General features: G+C 40.8%; 1 protein-coding gene across 2 annotated transcripts in view; it reads left to right on the top strand.

Annotated features, from left to right (window-relative positions):
• Nucleotides 1-10789: 10789 nt before the first annotated feature.
• Nucleotides 10790-22334, top strand: part of PLPP3 (phospholipid phosphatase 3) — a 51517-nt gene continuing 39972 nt past the window's right edge. Inside the window, exon 1 of one of the 2 annotated variants that reach the window (XM_075832682.1) lies at nt 10790-11347. In XM_075832682.1, the coding sequence (XP_075688797.1) occupies nt 11209-11347 (139 nt within the window). In that variant the 5' untranslated portion in view covers nt 10790-11208. The remainder of the gene's footprint in view (nt 11348-22334) is intronic. The other variant, XM_075832681.1, reaches the window with a different exon arrangement.

Raw genomic sequence — 22334 nt, 5'->3', positions numbered from 1 at the left:
AGTAGTTATATTCTTGTATATAGGGGCAGTAATATAGTAGTTATATTCTTGTATATAGGGGCAGTATTATAGTAGTTATATTCTTGTATGTAGGGGAAGTATTATAGTAGATATATTCTTGTATATAGGAGCAGTATTATAATAGTTGTATTCTTGTATATAGAAGGCAGTATTATAGTAGTTATATTCTTTTATATAGGAGGCAGTATTATAGTAGTTATATTCTTGTATATAGGAGCAGTATTATAGTAGTTATATTCTTGTATATAGGGGGCAGTATTATAGTCGTTATATTCTTGTATATAGGGGGCACTATTATAGTAGTTATATTCTTGTATATTTGGCCAGTATTATAGTAGTTATATTCTTGTATATAGGGGGCAGTATTATAGTAGTTATATTCTTGTACATAGGGGGCAGTATTATAGTAATTATATTCTTGTATATAGGGGCAGTATTATAATAGTTATATTCTTGTATATAGGGAGCAGTATTATAGTAGTTATATTCTTGTATATAGGGGGCAGTATTATAGTAGTTATATTCTTGTATATAGGGGGCAGTATTATAGTAGTTATATTCTTGTATATTGGGGGCAGTATTATAGTAGTTATATTCTTGTATATAGGAGCAGTATTATAGTAGTTATATTCTTGTATATAGGGACAGTATTATAGTAGTTATATTCTTGTATATAGGGACAGTATTATAGTAGTTATATTCTTGTATATAGGGGCAGTATTATAATAGTTATATTCTTGTATATAGGGAGCAGTATTATTGTAGTTATATTCTTGTATATAGGGGGCAGTATTATAGTAGTTATATTCTTGTATATAGGAGCAGTATTATAGTAGTTATATTCTTGTATATATAGGGCAGTATTATAGCAGTTATATTCTTGTATATATGAGCAGTATTATAGTAGTTATATTCTTGTATATAGGGGGCAGTATTATAGTAGTTATATTCTTGTATATTGGGGGCAGTATTATAGTAGTTATATTCTTGTATATAGGAGCAGTATTATAGTAGTTATATTCTTGTATATAGGGACAGTATTATAGTAGTTATATTCTTGTATATAGGGGGCAGTATTATATTAGTTATATTCTTGTATATAGGAGCAGTATTATAGTAGTTACATTCTTGTATATAGGAGCAGTATTATAGTAGTTATATTCTTGTATATAGGAGCAGTATTATAGTAGTTATATTCTTGTATATAGGGGCAGTATTATAGTAGTTATATTCTTGTATATAGGGGCAGTATTATAGTAGTTATATTCTTGTATATAGGGGCAGTATTATAGTAGTTATATTCTTGTATATAGGGGCGGTATTATAGTAGTTATATTCTTGTATATAGGAGCAGTATTATAGTAGTTATATTCTTGTATATAGGGGCAGTATTATAGTAGTTATATTCTTGTATATAGGGGCAGTATTATAGTAGTTATATTCTTGTATATAGGGGCAGTATTATAGTAGTTATATTCTTGTATATAGGGGCGGTATTATAGTAGTTATAGTCTTGTATATAGGAGCAGTATTATAGTAGTTGTATTCTTGTATGTAGGATCAGTATTATAGTAGTTATATTCTTGTATATAGGGGCAGTATTATAGTAGTTATATTCTTTTATATAGGGGCAGTATTATAGTAGTTATATTCTTGTATATAGGAGCAGTATTATAGTAGTTATATTCTTGTATATAGGGGCAGTATTATAGTAGTTATATTCTTGTATATAGGGGGCAGTATTATAGTAGTTATATTCTTGTATATAGGGGGCAGTATTATAGTTGTTATATTCTTGTATATAGGGAGCAGTATTATAGTAGTTATATTCTTGTATATAGGGGGCAGTATTATAGTAGTTATATTCTTGTATATAGGGAGCAGTATTATAGTAGTTATATTCTTGTATATAGGGGGCAGTATTATAGTAGTTATATTCTTGTATATAGGAGCAGTATTATAGTAGTTATATTCTTGTATATAGGGGCAGTGTTATAGTAGTTATATTCTTGTATATAGGAGGCAGTATTATAGTAGTTATATTCTTGTATATAGGAGCAGTATTATAGTAGTTATATTCTTGTATATAGGAGGCAGTATTATAGTAGTTATATTCTTGTATATAGAGGCAGTATTAGGGCACGTTCAGACCTGGCAGAGTTTTTCCGCTGCAATGTTGGTGCAGATTTGGGGCAATTACGTAACGAATCTGCAGCAACATTTGCATATTTGTCAGATAATTCAGACGTTGCAGATATCACAGCGGACTTGCCACAGATTTCAGTTTTTGCATTGCAAAGGCTGAAATCCGCAGTGAATTTCCGCTTCTTATCCGCAACGTCATGAGCAGCTGCGGAGGGAAAATTCTTCACCGCAACCTGATTTCCGCAGTTATTTTCTGCAAGGTCTGAACTAACTTTCCTAAAAATGTAAAGAAAGAAATGAAAAAAACGGCCACTGGAGAGTTCCACTGCGGACTGTCCGCCACGTGCCCTAAATGTATTGTTATGTTATATTCGCGATGATGTTGTACGTTTTTCTACTTAGTTTGTCAGGTCAGTGGCTGAATTACTTAGCTTAGAGACATAATATTTCGGGTGTTGCAGGTGACTGACCGCTGGCTGATGGGCAGCACTGGGCAGGATATTTTATACCATCTGACGCTCTTGCAGCTCTGCCCATGCAGGTAATTGCTCTAAGATGTGACAGGGTTTAATTGCTCAGGAAAATAAACCATCAAAATGCATTTAAGTACAAAGTAAATGAATGCGTTGAGTGAGCTGTTGGGCACTTGCTCTGATGCTTTCTTGCTGCGGCTGATTATTTCTGTAGGGTTTCTTATATATAGTGGATTCTATGCTGGGAAGGTGTCGTTCAGTTTAGGGAAGTGACACCCGCTCTGTTGTTGGTTCCTGTTCTTATTCACAAAGAAGCAGCAGGTAAAAATAGTGGCACAGTAATATGATCGAGCATCTATAGAGAGCATCTCCCCTAAAGCCATAAAAAATACCACTGAATGAAAGTTATATCTGTTCCTGGGAAAGTTGGGTGACAACCGTTATAGGTAATACAGCTCCCACAAATTTTGTCACCCTGCTTTTCCAGACTTCTGAATGCCAAATGTGCTTATTTATGACATGTTCTGTCCCCAGCTCCCTTTTTTGCTTTTGCATATACAGGTAGTATTGCCTTTTAGGATTGTAATGGTGGCTCTAATGGTCACTCAGCTTTCCCAGAAACAGATATAACTAAGAATTGGCTACATGATAACCAACATGGCTGTCCATACACAGGGGCTGTCAACCAGACTTTTGAATGGCAAGTGTGATGCTAGATGTCAATCAGGACTCTAGGAAAGCTGGATGACAACTAAATGTATTATTTACATTTATTGTTCTTTTGTTTTTTCTCCATCCTGATTCCTATTTAGTAAGGAATTCCTGAACCGCAGTTCGTTTGTGTGTTAATCTGCCCCTTTGTTCAATATTATACTGTGGTCCCCTCAACCCCTCCCCCGCAATACCCCCCCCTTAATTTTATCTACAACATGGGGTGTTAGTCATCAGGGATTAGAACACAAGAACATGGTAGGAATCTGCTCATAGTGTCAGGAAGGACAGAAATAGTAGGGATCGCCGGTCGTGTTCCGGCGCGGTTATTGTCCGGAATTGTTACAGGTACGTACTTTTCCGGGATAACATCGCCACCATGTATATATAGTATATATGATAAATCGGAGTCATAAACGCCAATCTATAAATATCTCAGGGTAATCTCATATTGTAAGCTGCTACAGAGTATGATAGAGGATAGATGAGTTGCAGCTATGCTTCTTAAAGGTGAGCTCCACTTTGAAGCACTCAAGCTCCAAATTTTCATGTATGACTGCGGTTTATCCAAATATCTTTATGTCAGACTCACTGGAGTCCAGGAAGCTGAGATACGGGGAGCTGTTTGTAGGACCCTTACACTGTAGAGCTGCTTTAGCTGTACCATTGCTTTCTATGACATGCAGGGAACACTATAGTCACTGGAGAATTTCTGCAGAGTCAAAAATTCTTTATTTTTTTATTTATGTAAATAGGCACAGAGTTCCCTCCATGTCACAAGAAGAGACGTTTAAAATGTACCGATAGTATCTAAATAGAGTAAATATTCTGTGTGGATTCATTTTATAGTGAATATTTATAGTGTTTTTATATGAGAGAGTAGAAGAATTTTATCCTGTAACTCTATGGGAGCTGTATATATCTGTATGTAGTGAGCTCCCCCTAGTGGTGGCTGCAGGTAGACAGAATGTTATCATGTAACTCTATGGGAGCTGTATATATCTATATGTAGTGAGTTCCCTCTAGGTGTGGCTGCAGGAAGCACAATCTTATCAAGTAACTCTATGGGAGCTGTATATACCTGTATGTAGTGAGCTCCCTGTAGTGGTGGCTGCAGGCAGCAGACTCTTATCATGTAACTCTATGGGAGCTGTATATATCTGTATGTAGTGAACTCCCCCTAGGGGTGGCGGCAGGAAGCAGAATGTTATCATGTAACTCTATGGGAGCTGTATATATCTGTATGTAGTGAGCTCCCTCTAGTGGTGACTACAGGGAACAGAATCCTATCATGTAACTCTATAGGAGCTGTATATATCTGTATGTAGTGACCTCCTTCTACTGGTGACTGCAGGCATCAGAATGTTATCTTGTAACTCAATGGGAGCTGTGTACATCTGTATGCAGTGAGCTCCCCCTAGGGAAGGCTGCACATAGCAGAATTTTAATTGATAACTCTATGGGAACTGTATATATTTATATGTAGTGATAGTGAGCTCCCTCTAGTGGAGGCTGCAGGCAGCAGAATATTATCATGTGACTCTATTAGAGCTGTACATATCTGTATGTAGTGAGCTCCCCCTAGGGCAGGCTGCAGGTAACTGAATTTTAATATATATCTCTATGGGAGATGTATAGATCTATATGTTGTGAGCTCCCCCTAGTAGTGGCTGCAGGCAGTGGAAACTTATTATGTAACTCTATGGGAGCTGTATATATCTGTATGTAGTGAGCTCCCCCTAGTGGTTACTGCAGGCAGCAGAATCCTATCATGTAACTCTATAGGAGCTGTATATATCTGTGTGTAGTGAGCTCCCTCTACTGGTGACTGAAGGCATCAGAATGTTATCATGTAACTCTATGGGGGCTGTGTACATCTGTATGCAGTGAGCTCCCCCTAGGGGAGGCTGCACGTAGCAGAATTTTAATCGATAACTCTATGAGAACTGTATATATTTATATGTAGTGAGCTCCCTCTAGTGGAGGCTGCAGGCAGCAGAATATTATCATATGACTCTATCATAGCTGTCTATATCTGAGTGTAGTGAGCTCCCCCTAGGGCAAGCTGCAGGTAACAGAATTGTAATATATATCTCTATGGGAGCTGTATATATCTATATGTTGTGAGCTCCCCTAGTGGTGACTGCAGACAGCAGAATCTTATTATGTAACTCTATGGGAGCTGTATATATCTGTATAAACCTGACAATGGAACAGATATGACGATAAGGACACCAATTATTGGTATACACTCTTGTTTTCAGTTGGACCAGACAAATTATTGAGGCATCTATGGCCCATCTTCCTCTAAGGCAACTGACTTGTTGCTGAGCCACACGCTATCTATGGCATCTAGAGTCATTGTCCTTTTGACATCTATGATCCCGCTGCAGTCATAAATGGGTTAACATTGCATGATAGTGAGTGGAACTTGTAGGACATAATGAGTTCCTTTATCTGTGGGGTGTCACAGCCGCAGGAATCCTGTATGGCCAATGATATTTTAACAGATTTCCTCTTTTCTCTTGCAGGAATCAGCTAATTGTTTTAGTGTTATTGATTCTCGGAGGAGATAATGTGATGGGACCTTTTGGTGGAATTCCAGAGACATTTCTGACAAGTGGCTACAAGTCACCAGTCATCCCTATGAGAGGGGGAGAAAACCGAGTTCTTAAAAAGCAAATATACATAATAACCCGATAATAACCAATGCCATAGAGCAGAAGGAAACAATGTAGCAATTTCATCAACCACCGGCATTGGGAACCCAGAGATTTTTGGCACAATGGGCCCAGAATCCCTCCATACAGGGACTTGGGGGCTTCAGGTGATCAATGGTGCTCAATATTGGAGATGGCCATGCTGCATAATCTCCTTGGGTTTATATGAACCTGAAAGGAATGGGTCGGATCTCACTGCGCTGACGGCACTACTCTGTGTGGTCACAGTAATGTCGACCACACAGGGTGAGAAGTCTCATTGACACCAACCCCCACTGTCCATAGTAGAGGTGTAGGGTGGGCTGCAATGCAAAATCTTTACGAGGGCTCCTAACCATCATATGCCATGTAAAGTACTGCTGTGGGAGAGGGACCGTTGAACGCTTTAGGGTCTAATTGTAACCAAGTCCGCACTTTGTATAGCTACACCACTGGTCCATGGTATGATAACAACCGAAACTCCACGAAAACTGTTCCAGTCATACTAAAAACCAGTCATTGCCCCCAATGTGAAACTCCTGTCCTCATTATGTAGTCTACATTACCCAGGAACATGCGCTTAGCTGATCGTATATGTTATGGCAATAGAGCAGGGGGAGTGGGAGAGTTGTCAGACGTATTTGGCGCCGCTTATCTCTGGGGAGAAATTCATTGTCACATTCTATAGAAAGCAATAAGACACAAATCTATTGTCAACTTTGTCTACACACATAATTACACAACGCGCCGTATTTCACCAGCGCAGATGTTACGGAAGGACGCAGATCACATGTTACGTTGTAGCGTTAGGAATGTCAAACCCGATTAGTCCCGTTAACGTTTTCTGTTTTGTGGGGGCGGGTAGCAACTTATGAAGCGACTCATTTTACCCTAACCAGACTAGTTCCAGAAATGACCACAGAGATTTGAGGAAATTAGGCAAAAAAAATAAGAGGACCCTTAAATGCAGAGCAGAGTATAGATGAGGTGAGATAACAGCTGACCATAGACAAGGGATAGCTGCCGGCCCTAACCGCTGACCCCCTCCCCCAATAACATGAAAGCGCAAGTTATTTCAGTAGAGGAGGTGGCGAGATAACCATCTGCCAAACAATTCTGGTGCCCCTTATCTCTGGGGAAACAATGGATATGACAGGTAAAAATCCAACCTGTCGGAGACTGGTGGAATCGGTTGGCTGAAATCTAACATCTGAGTTAATGGATCTATGACAAGCTTTTATCCTTAAAAATTTTTACAAAATCCTCAATAAATATATAAATCCCTGAGTCATCCTATTGTGGCTAAAAATTCCGTTTCACTGTTTACCTAATTCCATCTGTTTCTATAGCTTCCCAAGAGATTGTCACTCAGCTTTCCTAGACTCCTGAACTGTAAATCCACCCAGTGATGCACCCTAAACATCACTTTCTCTGGTCCTAATAGTTTGTTACTTTTTATCTGCACTGATACATTGTATCAGTCTGGAGTTCAGATTGTTTAGCTCACAGAGGATTGTCCAGACTGAATACAATTGTAGCAAAACAAAGCCTTGAGATGTCATAGTTATGTACGGTCTCATTCACCAACAGCAAACAGTGATCTTGAAAATAGTATGAAATTGAAACACAAAGTCTATTAAAAAGTTTCAGAATTTTCCACTACACAATTTACATTAGACTGGAAACCCCCATTAAGAAAAGACAAAGAGCATCTTGGAACCTCATAGAAGACGTCTTGGAGCTGAGTCCATCCATTCCAGGCTGTCTTTCAGATTACTGACTGCTGCTCTGGATCTGAGAGACATAGATGGAGAGATACAGGCAGATCTCTATCACCTGTCACAGCGGCTCAGCATCCATAGGAGTCTAGACTGCACTACAGAGAGCGCATCCTATGTACATTCTAATGGACGTCTCACAGTCACTTTACTCCAAGACATCTGGGATCATCAAGGCCTCTCTCAGCAAGCCCCTGCCTCTTACCTGTGTGCCACCTCAACTCCGCCAGGGGTAACATGTAAGATTAGACTCGACTGACATCTCAAGAAGTTATGCAACCAAAGTCATTTATAGGTCACTAAAGAAAAACCTGGTTGTTATGTCAGTCCAAATAGTTTTACAGTTTATGGGTAATAATATATACTCCAGTCCAGTTACATTATACTCTAGTGACATCCAGAGCTGCATTTGTCTTCATGTCTAATGATACTCATTTGGCATAAACCCACATACCAATAGTAACAAGTGTTATATAAGATAATAGCCAGTAAAAATCTGTTTATCAAACCTTTATGTAGTATTAAAGAATACATTCAACGTATACACTATTTACATATAATAAGCTGTGTCACTGTGTACATACATTACATTACTTATCCTGTACTGATCCTGAGTTACATCCTGTATTATACTCCAGAGCTGCACTCACTATTCTGCTGGTGGAGTCACTGTGTACATACATTACTTCTCCTGTACTGATCCTGAGTTACATCCTGTATTATACTCCAGAGCTGCACTCACTATTCTGCTGGTGGAGTCACTGTGTACATACATTACATTACTTATCCTGTACTGATCCTGAGTTACATCCTGTATTATACTCCAGAGCTGCACTCACTATTCTGCTGGTGGAGTCACATACATTACATTACTTATCATGTACTGATCCTGAGTTACATCCTGTATTATACTCCAGAGCTGCACTCACTATTCTGCTGGTGGAGTCACTGTGTACATACATTACATTACTTATCCTGTACTGATCCAGAGTTACATCCTGTATTATACTCCAGAGCTGCACTCACTATTCTGCTGGTGGAGTCACTGTGTACATACATTACATTACTTATCCTGTACTGATCCGGAGTTACATCCTGTATTATACTCCAGAGCTGCACTCACTATTCTGCTGGTGGAGTCACTGTGTACATACATTACATTACTTATCCTGTACTGATCCGGAGTTACATCCTGTATTATACTCCAGAGCTGCACTCACTATTCTGCTGGTGGAGTCACTGTGTACATACATTACATTACTTATCCTGTACTGATCCAGAATTACATCCTGTATTATACTCCAGAGCTGCACTCACTATTCTGCTGGTGGAGTGACTGTGTACATACATTACATTACTTATCCTGTACTGATCCGGAGTTACATCCTGTATTATACTCCAGAGCTGCACTCACTATTCTGCTGGTGGAGTCACTGTGTACATACATTACACATAACAGTGACTCCACCTGGTGGAGTCACTGTTATGTGTAATGTATGTACACAGTGACTCCACCAGCAGAATAGTGAGTGCAGCTCTGGAGTATAATACAGGCTGTAACACAGGACAAGATATGTAATGTGACTAACTTGTTATGTAAATTTAATTAATTCTTTATGTAAACTGTAATAAAGTGTTTGATTGTGGGTATTGACTGTGTTATATAAGATCAGCAGACAGTGCAGTGTGTAGCAGTCTAGATATATAAAATATACAGTAATAGAGACAACCTATTGACGTTCTGTAACAATGACCTGGGGAGCAGTGCACAGGTAGGCGACTTAGGTAAACACAATGTGCAGAAGGCTGTAAACCTGTTGTATTGTAATGCTATAGTTAATGAGTATACAACACTAGATTACCTGAGGCCATGGGTGGCTCTTAACCCTTTTGTGACCAGCCTACCTGAGTATCTCCAACTGTGACTCGTCACCCTGATGTGACTGCAAAACACATAGCAGCAACCTTCTGCCTGACAGCTGTTGTCACACTACAAGTTCCAGCATGCCCTGTCAACACAGTGTCTTTCTGTCCTATCTTTGCTGCTTCTGGGGTGCTGGGACTTGTAGTTCCATGCATACCTGGTTTACAGGGAGAGTATTATTATGTCAAAACAACTAACCTGTCGCTGAACTACAACACCCAGCATGTCCTATCTGCCCAGTGGCTTAGAAATACAATATCTTTGCACCCTCTTCTTGGGTTACAGAATCCAGCTAGAGATGAACTATAAGTCCCAGTGTGCCCTGACATGTAAATAACACAGTAGCTTCCTGATGAACTAAAATTCCAGCCAGAATTGTCACCTTCATCTATGTTGGAACTTGAATTTCCAAGACCTGTTTAATATGATGAACAGTCTAAGGCCACGATCACACACACGGTTTTGATGCAGTTTTTGGCTCCGCTTTTTTTAACCAAAGTCAGAAGTGAATCCAAAAGGAAAAAAATATATAAGAAAAATCTGATGCGTCTCCTTTGCTTTATGTCGGTTTCTGTGCGCAAAAAACAGAGCCAAAAATTGCACCAAAAAACTGCATCCAAACTTGATGTGTGATCCTGACCTTAGGGTGCACAGCTATGGCAAGCAAAGTGTTAATGGCCCAGCCTCTTTGACATGCCAGCAAGTTTCTTCTCACAAGTTTCTACATGCTTGGCATCAAGTGAATGAATATAGGAGAAAAAAACCCAAGGGATTTACATTTCTGGACCTCCTCCCCAATCTTTACCTGCACTCAATAGGATGACAAGGTGAAGGAGCCTAAAAATTGTCACTGCAGGAGGAGCCTGAGTTTACAAGTTTTTAGAGAAGAAAAAAAGTTATGTGAGAAGTGAACACTAGGGGCACCCTCCTCATTCTGCAGGACTTTGCATGGACTCTTTTTCTCTGCTGGAAACAAATGTGCTCTTAATTATCATATGTATAAGTGAGTTTCAGGAAAGGGGCTGAACAAGTCAAATCCCATCAGAGCCAAGAGCAGGCAGTAACTTTCAGGGGGCTGGAAACACAGCTCTGGAATAAAAGTGCAAGAGGACAGGACTGAGCAGCAGCAGAGCCACAGACTCGCAGCTTCTTTATCAGCAAAACTGACTGAGCCTTTGTGCAGGAGGCTTGCAGCTCTGTCCAGTGGCACCACAGCCCCCCTGGCATTCACTGGAGCCTTGGATTGTACCCCAAGATACCCTCCATCCACTTTCCAAAAACTTTTTCTGACTTTTTTCTTATGTGCCTGTGCAAGCTGGGAATCTGATCTGGAAGGACTTTGCTCCCTGGGATTGTCAACAGAGGACAAAGTCAACGGCTGCCTGTCCTGTCAGTGACTGAGTGCAAAGCTGGGCAGCCTGGATTTAAAGAAAATTGTCTCCAGTTGCTCCACCAGCATGCAGAACTACAAGTATGACAAGGCAATGGTGCCAGAGAACAGGAATGGGGGCAGCACCACTCTGAACAACAATAATGGCACTGGGAACTGCAAGAAGATTCTCCTCATCTTCCTGGATCTATTCTGTCTTGTAGTCGGTAAGTCGGGTCTTATGTTTCCCTTTGAATCCTTGGTGCTCAGGTCAAAGCTGCAGGGTTGTCACTGTGTGTCACTTTGTGGCTTTGAAGATCTGCAGCCCATAGGGTGGACTTCTCTGTGGCATTTACTCCTCTGACAATACAATGGTCCCAGATACATCTCATATTTGATACATTCATTTGCATGGTATTTTGCATTTTTATGATACTTCCTTATTGCAGAACAGCCCATAGTTTATAGTGCAGTCTGGTGCTCATCTGGTGCCAGTCACCCCCCTCCTTCCCCTGTTTAAGGTTTTACACACAATATTTTATTTCACTTCATATTTGTGGCAAATATTTTTGTTAGGAAAAAGTGATGTGTAACATTGTATCCTGTCTACTCCACTTCTCCAAACTTTGACTGACTTCATATCCCTGGTGTATGTGCAGTGTTGAGTTTCACTTGTGGTGTAAATTGTCACAGCAAAAGGGAAAGTGTGTGATTAATATATGGAAAACACCTAGCAGAGCCAGACCTACGGCTTTTTAGTCCTTGATAATGACGTTTTTGTATTTAAAATGACATACAAATCACTTTCGGAGCTGTTTACATGGAGGTGGTGTGGATAGGTGGATTTATGGCATGTGGACCCTGCAGGTAAATATAAAATGGAACTACAACTCCCAGCATGCCATGACCAGGCTGCTCACTACTGCTGTGTATGCTACTCTATGTTCTTCTGCTGGGAGCGTGTGTTTGTGTGTGTGTGTGTGTGTGTGTGTGTGTGTGTGTGTTTACATTGTATCTTTTGCTATATAAACCATATACATGAAGTTGTATACACTACTGTGTGGTCCTGGAGAATATAGATTGTATATTGGAGAGGCACATGATATCCCCTGGTGTATAACGTAGGGTCCCTGTGAGTGAGCAGCTGGTGCCTGTGTGATAGGGGTAGCTGCCTGTGGGTTATGGTATTGCCTGGGTCTCTGGAGGAGCAGATCTGTCCTGGCAGGAATGGTTCAGCCTTATCAGATTTAAGAGAAAACCTTTCAATATCTTCAAAGAAAACCCTTATCGTTTGGTCTGAATTCTCCACATTGCATTCTGCAATCACTGAGGTATAACTTCTCCTCCACTCAGCTGTACAACCCTTATGATATGATTTTCCAAAACCACAATTCGATGCAAACCCCCCTCCTTCCAGGCTAAAATCTGCAGCTTACTGTGGGCTGTAACTTGATAACTAGGAGTAAGGAGAGGCGCCGGGTCCACAGTCACTTACTCCAGCAGATATACGATCATTACATTATCATTGCATTGGGGTCACTTTTTGCCATATGCTGTCCCTTTAAGAGCATCCACATCGGTGACAAATGTCCCATTTACCATGACCATAAGAGCAGCCGCAGTGACTTTTATCCAAAGGTCATAGAAGCCTAAACATATCAAGCACATATTGCAATGACTTGGCTCTATGGCTAAACTGCATGTCAGCAATGTAGTAAGTAGCCGGTCAATAGTAGATATTTAAAGTTGACTTAAGGGGTTTCTAAAGCTGAGCTCAAGCCATGAATTATTATATAATTGACATCTGGTTTGCATTGTATTCCATGTAACTGAGAATGGTTGGGGATTGGATAGCATTAGGTCCTTTAAATCTACTAAGCGCCCCCTTGATATACAGTCTGAGTTGGCGCAGGTCCAGCTAGTACAGTTGAGATCTCTTTTTCTCCATGACATTGTAGTGGACGCTCTTTGAATGGTTATGTTACAACGATTAGGGGAGATTGCAAGAATTTTGCCTTCGAGGAGCCCTCCAAGGCTACAGAAAAATTCTATCCATACTCATGGCTCTACCATTGACACCTTATGATAGCTGACAGGTAATCCCAGCATCAGTGCGCTGTCCATCCAGATTAAAGGCACAGATTCCAGATAATAGTATCATAGGAGGAGATAAGACTTGGCAGGTTACTCCACGTTTGCACTGTAAACTTTCCAAATATAGGAGCTAATCCCATGCTGCCCCAGTTAATCCTCCACCGTAATCCTTAGATTATTACCAGATCCTTTTTATTTTGAGGTTTTGTCCTTTGATTTTGATTATTCAGCTTTTTCTACTCTTGAGCCTTTTCTATACATGAGGGGGGTAGTTGTCTTCTTTGTGCACAGGGAGTCTCCAGGGATCCTTAGTAAAATGTTCAGTTGAGTGTTGAGTACACGACTCCTCTGAGGACACTTTGGTGTCACAGGATTTTTCCTAAATTCACTTTATGGCTGGCAGCTATGAAATACGATGTCCTAATGCTTTCTACGAGGAGCAGCTATCGTGTGACATTGTGCAGACGCCTCTCAAACATGGCTATTCCTGAGGTTGACTGGTAAAGAAGATCGGGAAGAAGATGTTGAAGATCTTTGTATCTGGCAGTCAATGAATTTATAAGAATTTGTATTCTTTGGGTGAAAAGTTTATGTGACTGGAGACTAGGAATTGTCCAATGTTACAGAATTTGTTCGAATACAATTCAGCTTGTTGGATTTTGGATCTTCCTAGTGGTCTCGTCAATAGTCTATTTAGACTGCTCCTTTAGTCCTTGTCCCCAGTAAAAATCCACAATCTCCTTGCCTATGTCCTAGGGCCGGTTTCTTAGAACCTAAGCATGTTCTGGAGTGTGGGAAGAAGCCCAAGGGAACATGTGAAGAACATACAAACTGGATTTCGAGGTTGCCCTGGTCCGAGTAGAACCTGTAGCCCCAGTGCAGCACCTAATGGGCATTTTCTTCTATAAAGACTTCGCTATCCAGCTGGGGAACCTGCTGCTATGTTGACTAATTTAAGATGAAAGGTATTCCAACTGCAGGTTTCTGGGTTATACCATAACACTAAAGTAAAGGCTACTGTATCTTAAGTCAGATGTCTTAGGCTAAGTCTATAAATCAAGGAGCGTAGACATTGACTGTCAACAAGATGTTTGCTTTGTCAGGGGGTGGCAAACGTTTCATTAGTAACTTCTGATCCTCGTTATTGCAAAATTCCTCAGACTGACCCAGTGGGAGTCATATATCTTGTCAGCCGATGTTCTGCATTGCGCCCCCTGACTCCTCCAGGAGATAGGTCAAAGGGACAGTGCAGAAATATGGAATAAAAATTACCATTCAATGTGTGTCAGCGTTTACAGTAAACCAAAAATAGTCAATCTGTCCATTGTGAATAATTGCTGCTGCCTCTAATTATTATCATTATACTCAGTTTCATCTGATGCCCCGTCACACTGGAACGTCTTGACAAAAGCTTCATTAACGCGTCTTCCGCATCTTAAAGAACCTGCACCAATCAAAACATTAACCTCATTTACATGACAAATTGCACAGGCAGTCTTGTGGTATCACCCATAATAAACAAGCATGGTGGAGTTTCATCATCTTGTCTAAGGAGGTCACCATAGAAGAAATAAGAAAAGAAAATATCAAATAAACCATGCTAAGACAACCTTTATAACATTTTAGTCCAAGGCAGTAATAGGTTTCATCAGTAAGAGATACCCCTCTTTGTCTTGAGGACGATAGTGGTTGCTAGGACATGCTTGAAGGCATCTGAGATAAGAACCAGGGCTTCTACTCAACACCAACATTCCCTGACAGACTCAAATGCATTACCTTGAGCAGATATGACTGGAAACTGGGGGCAGAACTCAACATCTGGTCATTGTGAGGGGAACTGGAGGTTATGTAGACTGGTACGGCTGTGTACAGTCAATGAAGATAAGCACCTTGGTCTTCAAACACTTCCATGACTATCTATAATGTACCTTTTGAGAAACACCTTGTATCTACAGAGCCTCATCATGAGTGACTGACAAGGGCAAATACTTTTCTCCAAAAATGTGCTTGAAGGCATTACCAGAGATACCTGCCTTTGACTTGATGAGGATAGAGGTTGCTAGGACATGTTAGGAGACAACTGAGATAAGAACCAGGGCTTCCACTTAACACCGATATTTTCTGGTTCCTTGGCAGATGATAATACATTAACAATAACAAAAATAACTAGAAATTGAGGGCAGAACCCACCATCTGGCCATTGTGAGGGGAAGAGGAGGCTATGTAGACTGGTACGGCTGTGCACAGTCAATGAAGATAAGCCCCTTGGTCTTCCTACCTCTTCACCATTCCTTTCGAGGAACACCGTGTAGATGAAGAGCCAAAGTTTTCTTACTGAATGACTGACAGGTGCAAACACTTCTGGGCTTTCCTTAAAAATATGGATTGAAGGATTAACAAGAGGACTCTCTTCATCCAAATTTTCCATAGTCTTAGATGGTATCACAAACTTGAAGGCAGTAGGAAAATCCCAACTATTTCATAAATGCCAGACAACAGATTGGAGTAATTGAACCCACCCTGTTAATAATATTTACAGAAAAGTTTCTTATTCCTGTCTTGCTAGAGTGGATGGGGTTTTGGGACCATCTGGAATAACTTTAGAGATGCAGAACTTGGAGGGTGGGGGGGGGGTTAACCCTTCATGGCTTCACCAACCACATAACGTTGACTATACCACGTCCACCTCACTGTGGCCTCAGCTGGGCCATTTGGGGACTCCGTCTCTGCAAATACAATAAACTTGAACGTGTCTGTTATGTGGGTACAGACCTAATGTAAACTTTCCAGGAAACACCTAATGAAACAGCAAGTAACGTGCAATCCTCCTTTTGTGGTCAGAATTTTCAAGAGAAATTCTGTTACTTTTTGTACTTTTTTTTTTCTTAATTAGTCTCTTTTTTTTAAAATGGAAACAGGATCTCCCTGATGGTCTTTTAAAGGAGAAGGAGGGGAGCTGGCTTCATGCTCCACAGACAAGCCTGACGGGGTCTGGAAACTGGCAGTCTGATGAGATATATGTGTCTGTTGACTTTTTATTTCTCCAGAATATTTTTGCTACTTATTTTTTTTTAAGCAAAAAACATTCATAATCTTATAGAGCTGAGTCTGCAGTCTTTGATCTAAGCCTTGAAATATGAGAAGCCTTAAATGGAATCTGATTTGTAGCTTTGGAGGTGACCTTGAGCGGGTCATATGATTCTTCATAGGAGGGACAGGACATTTTTGTAGCTTGATATGTAGCAGATCTAGAATGTGTGTACGTATAGGTTTGCATACACCTGTTGGCCCCAATCTGCCATGTAGGTCTTTATACCTCATACATCTCTGTTGGGGGAAGGTTATCTTAAACTCCTATGATTTATGTGTAATTCTATAGACTGATTTAGGTACATAAGCATTTATAAATTATATAGAGCTTGAGGGTACACGCGCCACCTAGTGGTTAGTTATTTTGAAAAATTACAAGTTGTCATGGTTTTTTATTTGCAGCTAGCTTCAGGTAAAACGTCTTTAATATCATCCTGTATGAGTGATGTGTCGGGTATCGGAGTGGGCGGCTGGGTCAAAGTCCCAAATATTCATTCGTTGTTGCAAATTCCTTTAAATGCTGCTTTAAAAGTTTTCTAAGTATAGGCAGCGCCATAGAACATTATCCAATTATAAAATCACTTAACTGCAATTCACTCAACGCCATCGGCTACATAATCAAGGAACACAACGTGGAATATTTGATATTTAAAAGATATTAGAGCCCAAAAAACGCTATGGAGGGTGTTGTAACCCACATTTCCAATAGTCCTGGAAGGCAAATATTTTACATTTTAGGGAAGGGGTAATTGATTTCCTATAAGAAGCCTGGAAAAGAAGGGTAAGAATGCCTGTTGGGAGTTGTAATAGCTGAATTTGTTGTGTCCCCCCCCCCCCCCGAACCAGGTAGAGGCTAATAATAGAAAAGGACAATTCAAGGTCAAATATTCACTGGGGAATTTCTGATTTGTAGTGGAAATACTAATATTGGAATTACCATTCTAAACGTTTCTTGGCTTCCTGCTCAGTTACAAATTAACTAAAATATATTGTGAGAATAGAAGGTGGAGGACGGAGGCGCTCTGCGGGCGTGGAGCGAGGTCAAAGTCTTGTCAGAGCTTGTAACCAGGGGAGAAGACGTCAGGAGGGTTTCTCTGCAGAATTTACCTTTCAAGGATTTACTCACGTTTCCTAAAAAGCGTCTTCATGCGCCATCGTGATACGAGCCCCGGGGATTTCTGGACACATGACCGGGATTTGCTGCAGCATATTTCCCATTTTCCTGTTTGATATTTTTTCGCATTTATTTCTGTATTTGTTTCTAGAATTCTTTGTGCATTTTGCAGGGCAGTTGAGACGTCTTATTTTCCTTTTCTGTAAAGCTGTTGGCGAGAATTCGAGGGAGGGTTGTGGGAGGCGAAATATATTAAGACTGGCGCATGAAACGCCATTATTAAACTAATTTACGTTGGCTGAAAATGCAGCTGTCCGTGCAACAAGAAGCTGCGAATCTACGTCTGCTACGAGCTTGTGTAGATTTGCAGCATAAACTAGGTCTGCTTATGGCGTAAATTATGATATATCTGTCGGGGGCACCGCCCCCTTTGGCTAAATCCTGCCCCTTTTCTCTGTCGAAAAGTGGCAAGAATAGTAACATAGTGCGCCAAAATTTGCAACCTTTTTACGCCAGAAAATTGTCGGAAACCTGTTGATATATTCCCCTACAAGGATTTTGCATCTATTGGGGACTAGGGAACGGCCCAGTCCTTCCACTTCTCATCCTGACTAATTCCACTTTCAGGATATGGTAGATCGGTGATTATCTTGTACCTGGCCATGCGTTAAGGGCCTTTTACACCTGCCAATATTCTTCCGGTGCAGCGAGCGCCGATCAACGAGACATCACAGATAGGCCCTCGTTTGCTCCTGTCACACGGAGCTATGGATGGGGACGAGCGGTCGGTCGTTACTCCAATCGCTCGTCCCAATACATTATTATCATGTCGGCAGCGCGTCGTTGTTTACACAATGATTCTATGAACTAATTATATGCCCGATAATCGCCCGGTGTAAAAGGGCCTTTAATTCCATTAGATGATGGGGGTCAATGACTGGACGTGGAGATATATTTGCTGTTCCGAAGCTTTTCATTCAATATCACAAAAGGATATTTCACAACATATTATTTTTGTAGAATAGGGAAGGCTAAGAGGCTAATGCCACCACTTGAGTTGGCAGTCACACGTCTGAAAAGTGGGACCAAAAAGTGGACTACTGATTCCACCCAAGATCAGTTGTCAGGATCGTCCATTAGACAATCACCCACAGACATAAGACAGTCACCCCATGCCAGCGAAATGGGCCAGATCGGCCTATAAAAGCTTTGGACCAAAGATTTAGGTTTAACTCAGATTAAGGTCAAGACGCCATCTCTAGTTATACTCTATTGGAGTCACCCGACTTAAGTCGTCTTCTAGCCCAACCTTGAGTTGAAGCAGAAAAGTTTTGACCTGTAAATCCCCCCAATGGATAATCAGATTTACTCAAACCCAACAGTTCTACCCACCATCTCCTTTATCTATTGGTATTTACCAGCCTACTGATAAAATGACTAAAACGTAATGTCTCAACATGGAAAGTCTGAAGACCGACGCCATCATCTAGCCCAGACCTTCAGAGTCTCTGACTGGTCAAGATCAGGCAATTACATTATAACTATATAAACCTCTAAACTCTCCTGAAGGCCGCATCTTTGTATCACCTTCCGTAACAATGTTGCAGAGATGTCTTCTATCTACAGTCTGTGCTCAACTGCTGTGACTTCGTTGTCTTGTGTCGCCATCTACCATTTTCGGGGCTTCCCTCCCGTCAGCCATTTGATTAGGAAATCAAGAAGAGCGGAGAGGGAGCCGAGAACAATGCCCCTTTCAACTGCCTGATCTAATTTAGTATCTTTGAAAAGTGAATACAGCCTTGTACTCTGCGCTTTAACCGTCCATAGAAATGTCTCTGTGAATGCCAATTCATGCCGTACAAAACTCTGAGAGAGCCCAATGGCCGTTATTTTTTCCCACCAATTCTATTGAAAAGTTTGCACAATGGACATTGTTTCAGAGCCGTCTCCTTGGCAACCACCATTGATGCCCAATCGTACATCTCAGTCTAAATAATCCATCACCGCTCATAAATAATCCAGATATTTCTATTCTAAAAAAAAAACACAAAAAAATGTAACAAATTTTGGAGCCAGTCAAAAAATAAAACAATGACATCATCAGTCATCACCTTCCTAACACATTCCCACAGTTGTACATGAATATTAATTGATACTTTGTAACCTGTTTGGCCGCGGAGCCGCGTTGTGTTCAGACTTGCATGAAGTCTCTTACAGAAAGTGAGGATCGTTGCGTCCTTAAATTACACGGCATCGTTTTATGAGCTCTCACTAATAAGAGCGTGAAAACAGTATTCTCCCGGAGTGAAAGGACGGAGCTTTGTGGAGCAGGTTCAATACGCCTCTGGCCCATTGTCAAAAGCCTATTCAGGCCGAGGCTTTAGTTGAATGGTGCCGCGATTAACATGGGAGACAGGAGCTGGAGCGCTGGTGTTCGTGCCACTTCTCTGTAATAGGACAAGGCTTCATTCTGAGGTGACAAACACTAAAGCAGATGGTGACAAATACACAGTGAGAAAGAGCGGAGCGAAACACCCGGAGTAAAAATAATAATATTAATGATGTATAAAGAATAATAGAATTGTATAACGGTCATGTCCAGTGGACGGTCATGTTGGGGGTTGTAGTGTTCTATGTATAGAGTAGAATAGAATTGTATTATGGTCATGTCCAATGGTTTGTCATGTTGAGGGTTGTAGTGTTCTATGCATAGAGTAGAATAGAATTGTATAATGGTCATGTCCAGTGGTTTGTCATGTTGGGGGTTGTAGTGTTCTATGTATAGAGTAGAATAGAATTGTATTATGGTCATGTCCAGTGGTTTGTCATGTTGGGGGTTGTAGTGTTCTATGTATAGAGTAGAATATAATTGTATTATGGTCATGTCCAGTGGTTTGTCATGTTGGGCGTTGTAGTGTTCTATGCATAGAGTAGAATAGAATTGTATAATGGTCATGTCCAGTGGTTTGTCATGTTGGGGGTTGTAGTGTTCTATGTATAGAGTAGAATTGTATAATGGTCATGTCCAGTGGTTTGTCATGTTGAGGGTTGTAGTGTTCTATGTATTTTTATAGTCATGGTCACTCTCCTTTGACTAGTAGATTGCTTAGCCAAAAATGTCTTCCAACTTCCAGCCTGTTGACCCTGTCCTTGGTTTTTAGTCTGAAGGTGCTCATACATATTGGATTAAACTTGAATGAACTCAACTGGCGATCTGATGTATATGGGGCCACCCGACTCTTCGCTGATGGCAGATATTTAAACTTCCCTGATCCTTTGCTCCAACTGGAGATACACCGCTGCCAGACGTTCCCTGCATGTTTATGGGGGAATCACAAGAAATAACTGTCAGCTGACAGTTATTTCATGCTTATGACCACCTTAAAGGGCTTCCCCCCTTTTGTACAATCCCTACTTGTTACAAGGGTCCCTTGACAATAAGCAGATCACAAAGTGTCCTCCTGCTGGACCCCCAGCGATCAGCTGTGATCTGTTTGGAAACCTGGCAGCAAATGTCCAATTTCCCTGCAGCGCCACCACAGGAGAAATGAAGTATTACACAGTGTCCATTCATATAAACGAGTTGTCTGTGTTAGGCCCCATGCACACGACCGTAAAATTGTCCGTAATTACGGGTCCATTCATTTCTATGGCCGACGGACACCTTCCGAGGGTGTCCGTGCCGTAGAAACTGGCCGAAAAAAATTTCCTATTTTTTTATTTTAAGGACCGTGCTCCTGTACTTTATAATGGGAGCACGGCCCATAAAAACGGTCGGCTGCCCGCGGCCGTTTGTGTGCATGGAGACTAATACAGAACAGGACAGGTCCTCCAGAGAGAGGCGCTCTATGTAACCGCTCTCCACTCTGACCAAGAGATGAGGGTCCTGAACAGAGGACCCTCCTCTATTTACTCACAATTCCCTAATAGGGGGTATGGAAATAAGTTTTCTAAACTGGACAAGTCCTTAAATTGTCCTCCAACAGTCCCAACTTTTGTTACTTTCTCTGGAAAAAATTTTTTAAAAAAAAAAACAGTAAAACACAAGAGTTTATTAGTGCAGGTTAATCTTCAAAATCAACTGTAAAGCAGAAGGAGCCCTGGACGCTGCGAGTCTTGACTTTATCATGGAGCGTAGTCACAGAACTTTCTTTGAACCCGCTACACGTTGTTAATCCCTCTTTGTTTTTCTTTTAAGAAATTGCTTTTATTTCCTTCCCATGAAAAGGTTTCCTTGGAACGGGCCGTGTTCTAAGATTTCGAGGTCTATTATGAACCACAGACCTGCTGGCAGAACTTGGTTTCTTCTCAAACATTTCACCAGTTCAGATCTTTGGGGTTCAAGTTCAGGATACAGAGAATTTGAAAGCTCCTGGGTAAAAACAATGAGGCTTTTCAGGAGGACAGCGGCCCGTTGGCTTGAATGCAAATCTATTTCTATAGAGGAGAACACTTGGGAATGTGCGGAAAACAGGAGTGTACGATTTCAGACATTCGATTTTATTTGGATTTCTTCACTCTTGTTTCTGGTTTGGTTTTCTTTGCTGGGAAATTCATTTGGAGAAGTGGAAAAAAAAATCTTCAGAAGTTTTTGTGTTTGTCTTAGAGGTGGAGCCGGCCATCCCGAATGCCCATAAATTAGCTGGGAATTGATCGGTCGTGTTTCATGTGAAGGGAAGTGGCATCTCAGGGTTGGAGTAGCGATCGTTTACATCCATTTAAATTCGATTAAGTTATTTTTTTTTCTTCCCTCTCTGACTTTTTGGCAAGTTCATGTTTAACATCTGCAGTCATTTCCAACTTTTTGATTTTAAGGATCAATATTTAATGTTTGGGTATGTTTGATCGGAATATATTCAATGCAAATGGTAACAAACTTACCATCCATACGTCATAGTACAAAAAAATGTAGGAAA

The sequence above is a fragment of the Rhinoderma darwinii genome, chromosome 7 (assembly GCF_050947455.1).
Source record: "Rhinoderma darwinii isolate aRhiDar2 chromosome 7, aRhiDar2.hap1, whole genome shotgun sequence".
Lineage (NCBI taxonomy): Eukaryota > Metazoa > Chordata > Amphibia > Anura > Rhinodermatidae > Rhinoderma > Rhinoderma darwinii.
The sequence above is the reverse complement of the archived record's forward strand: the minus strand, read 5'-3'. Positions and strand labels throughout refer to the sequence as shown.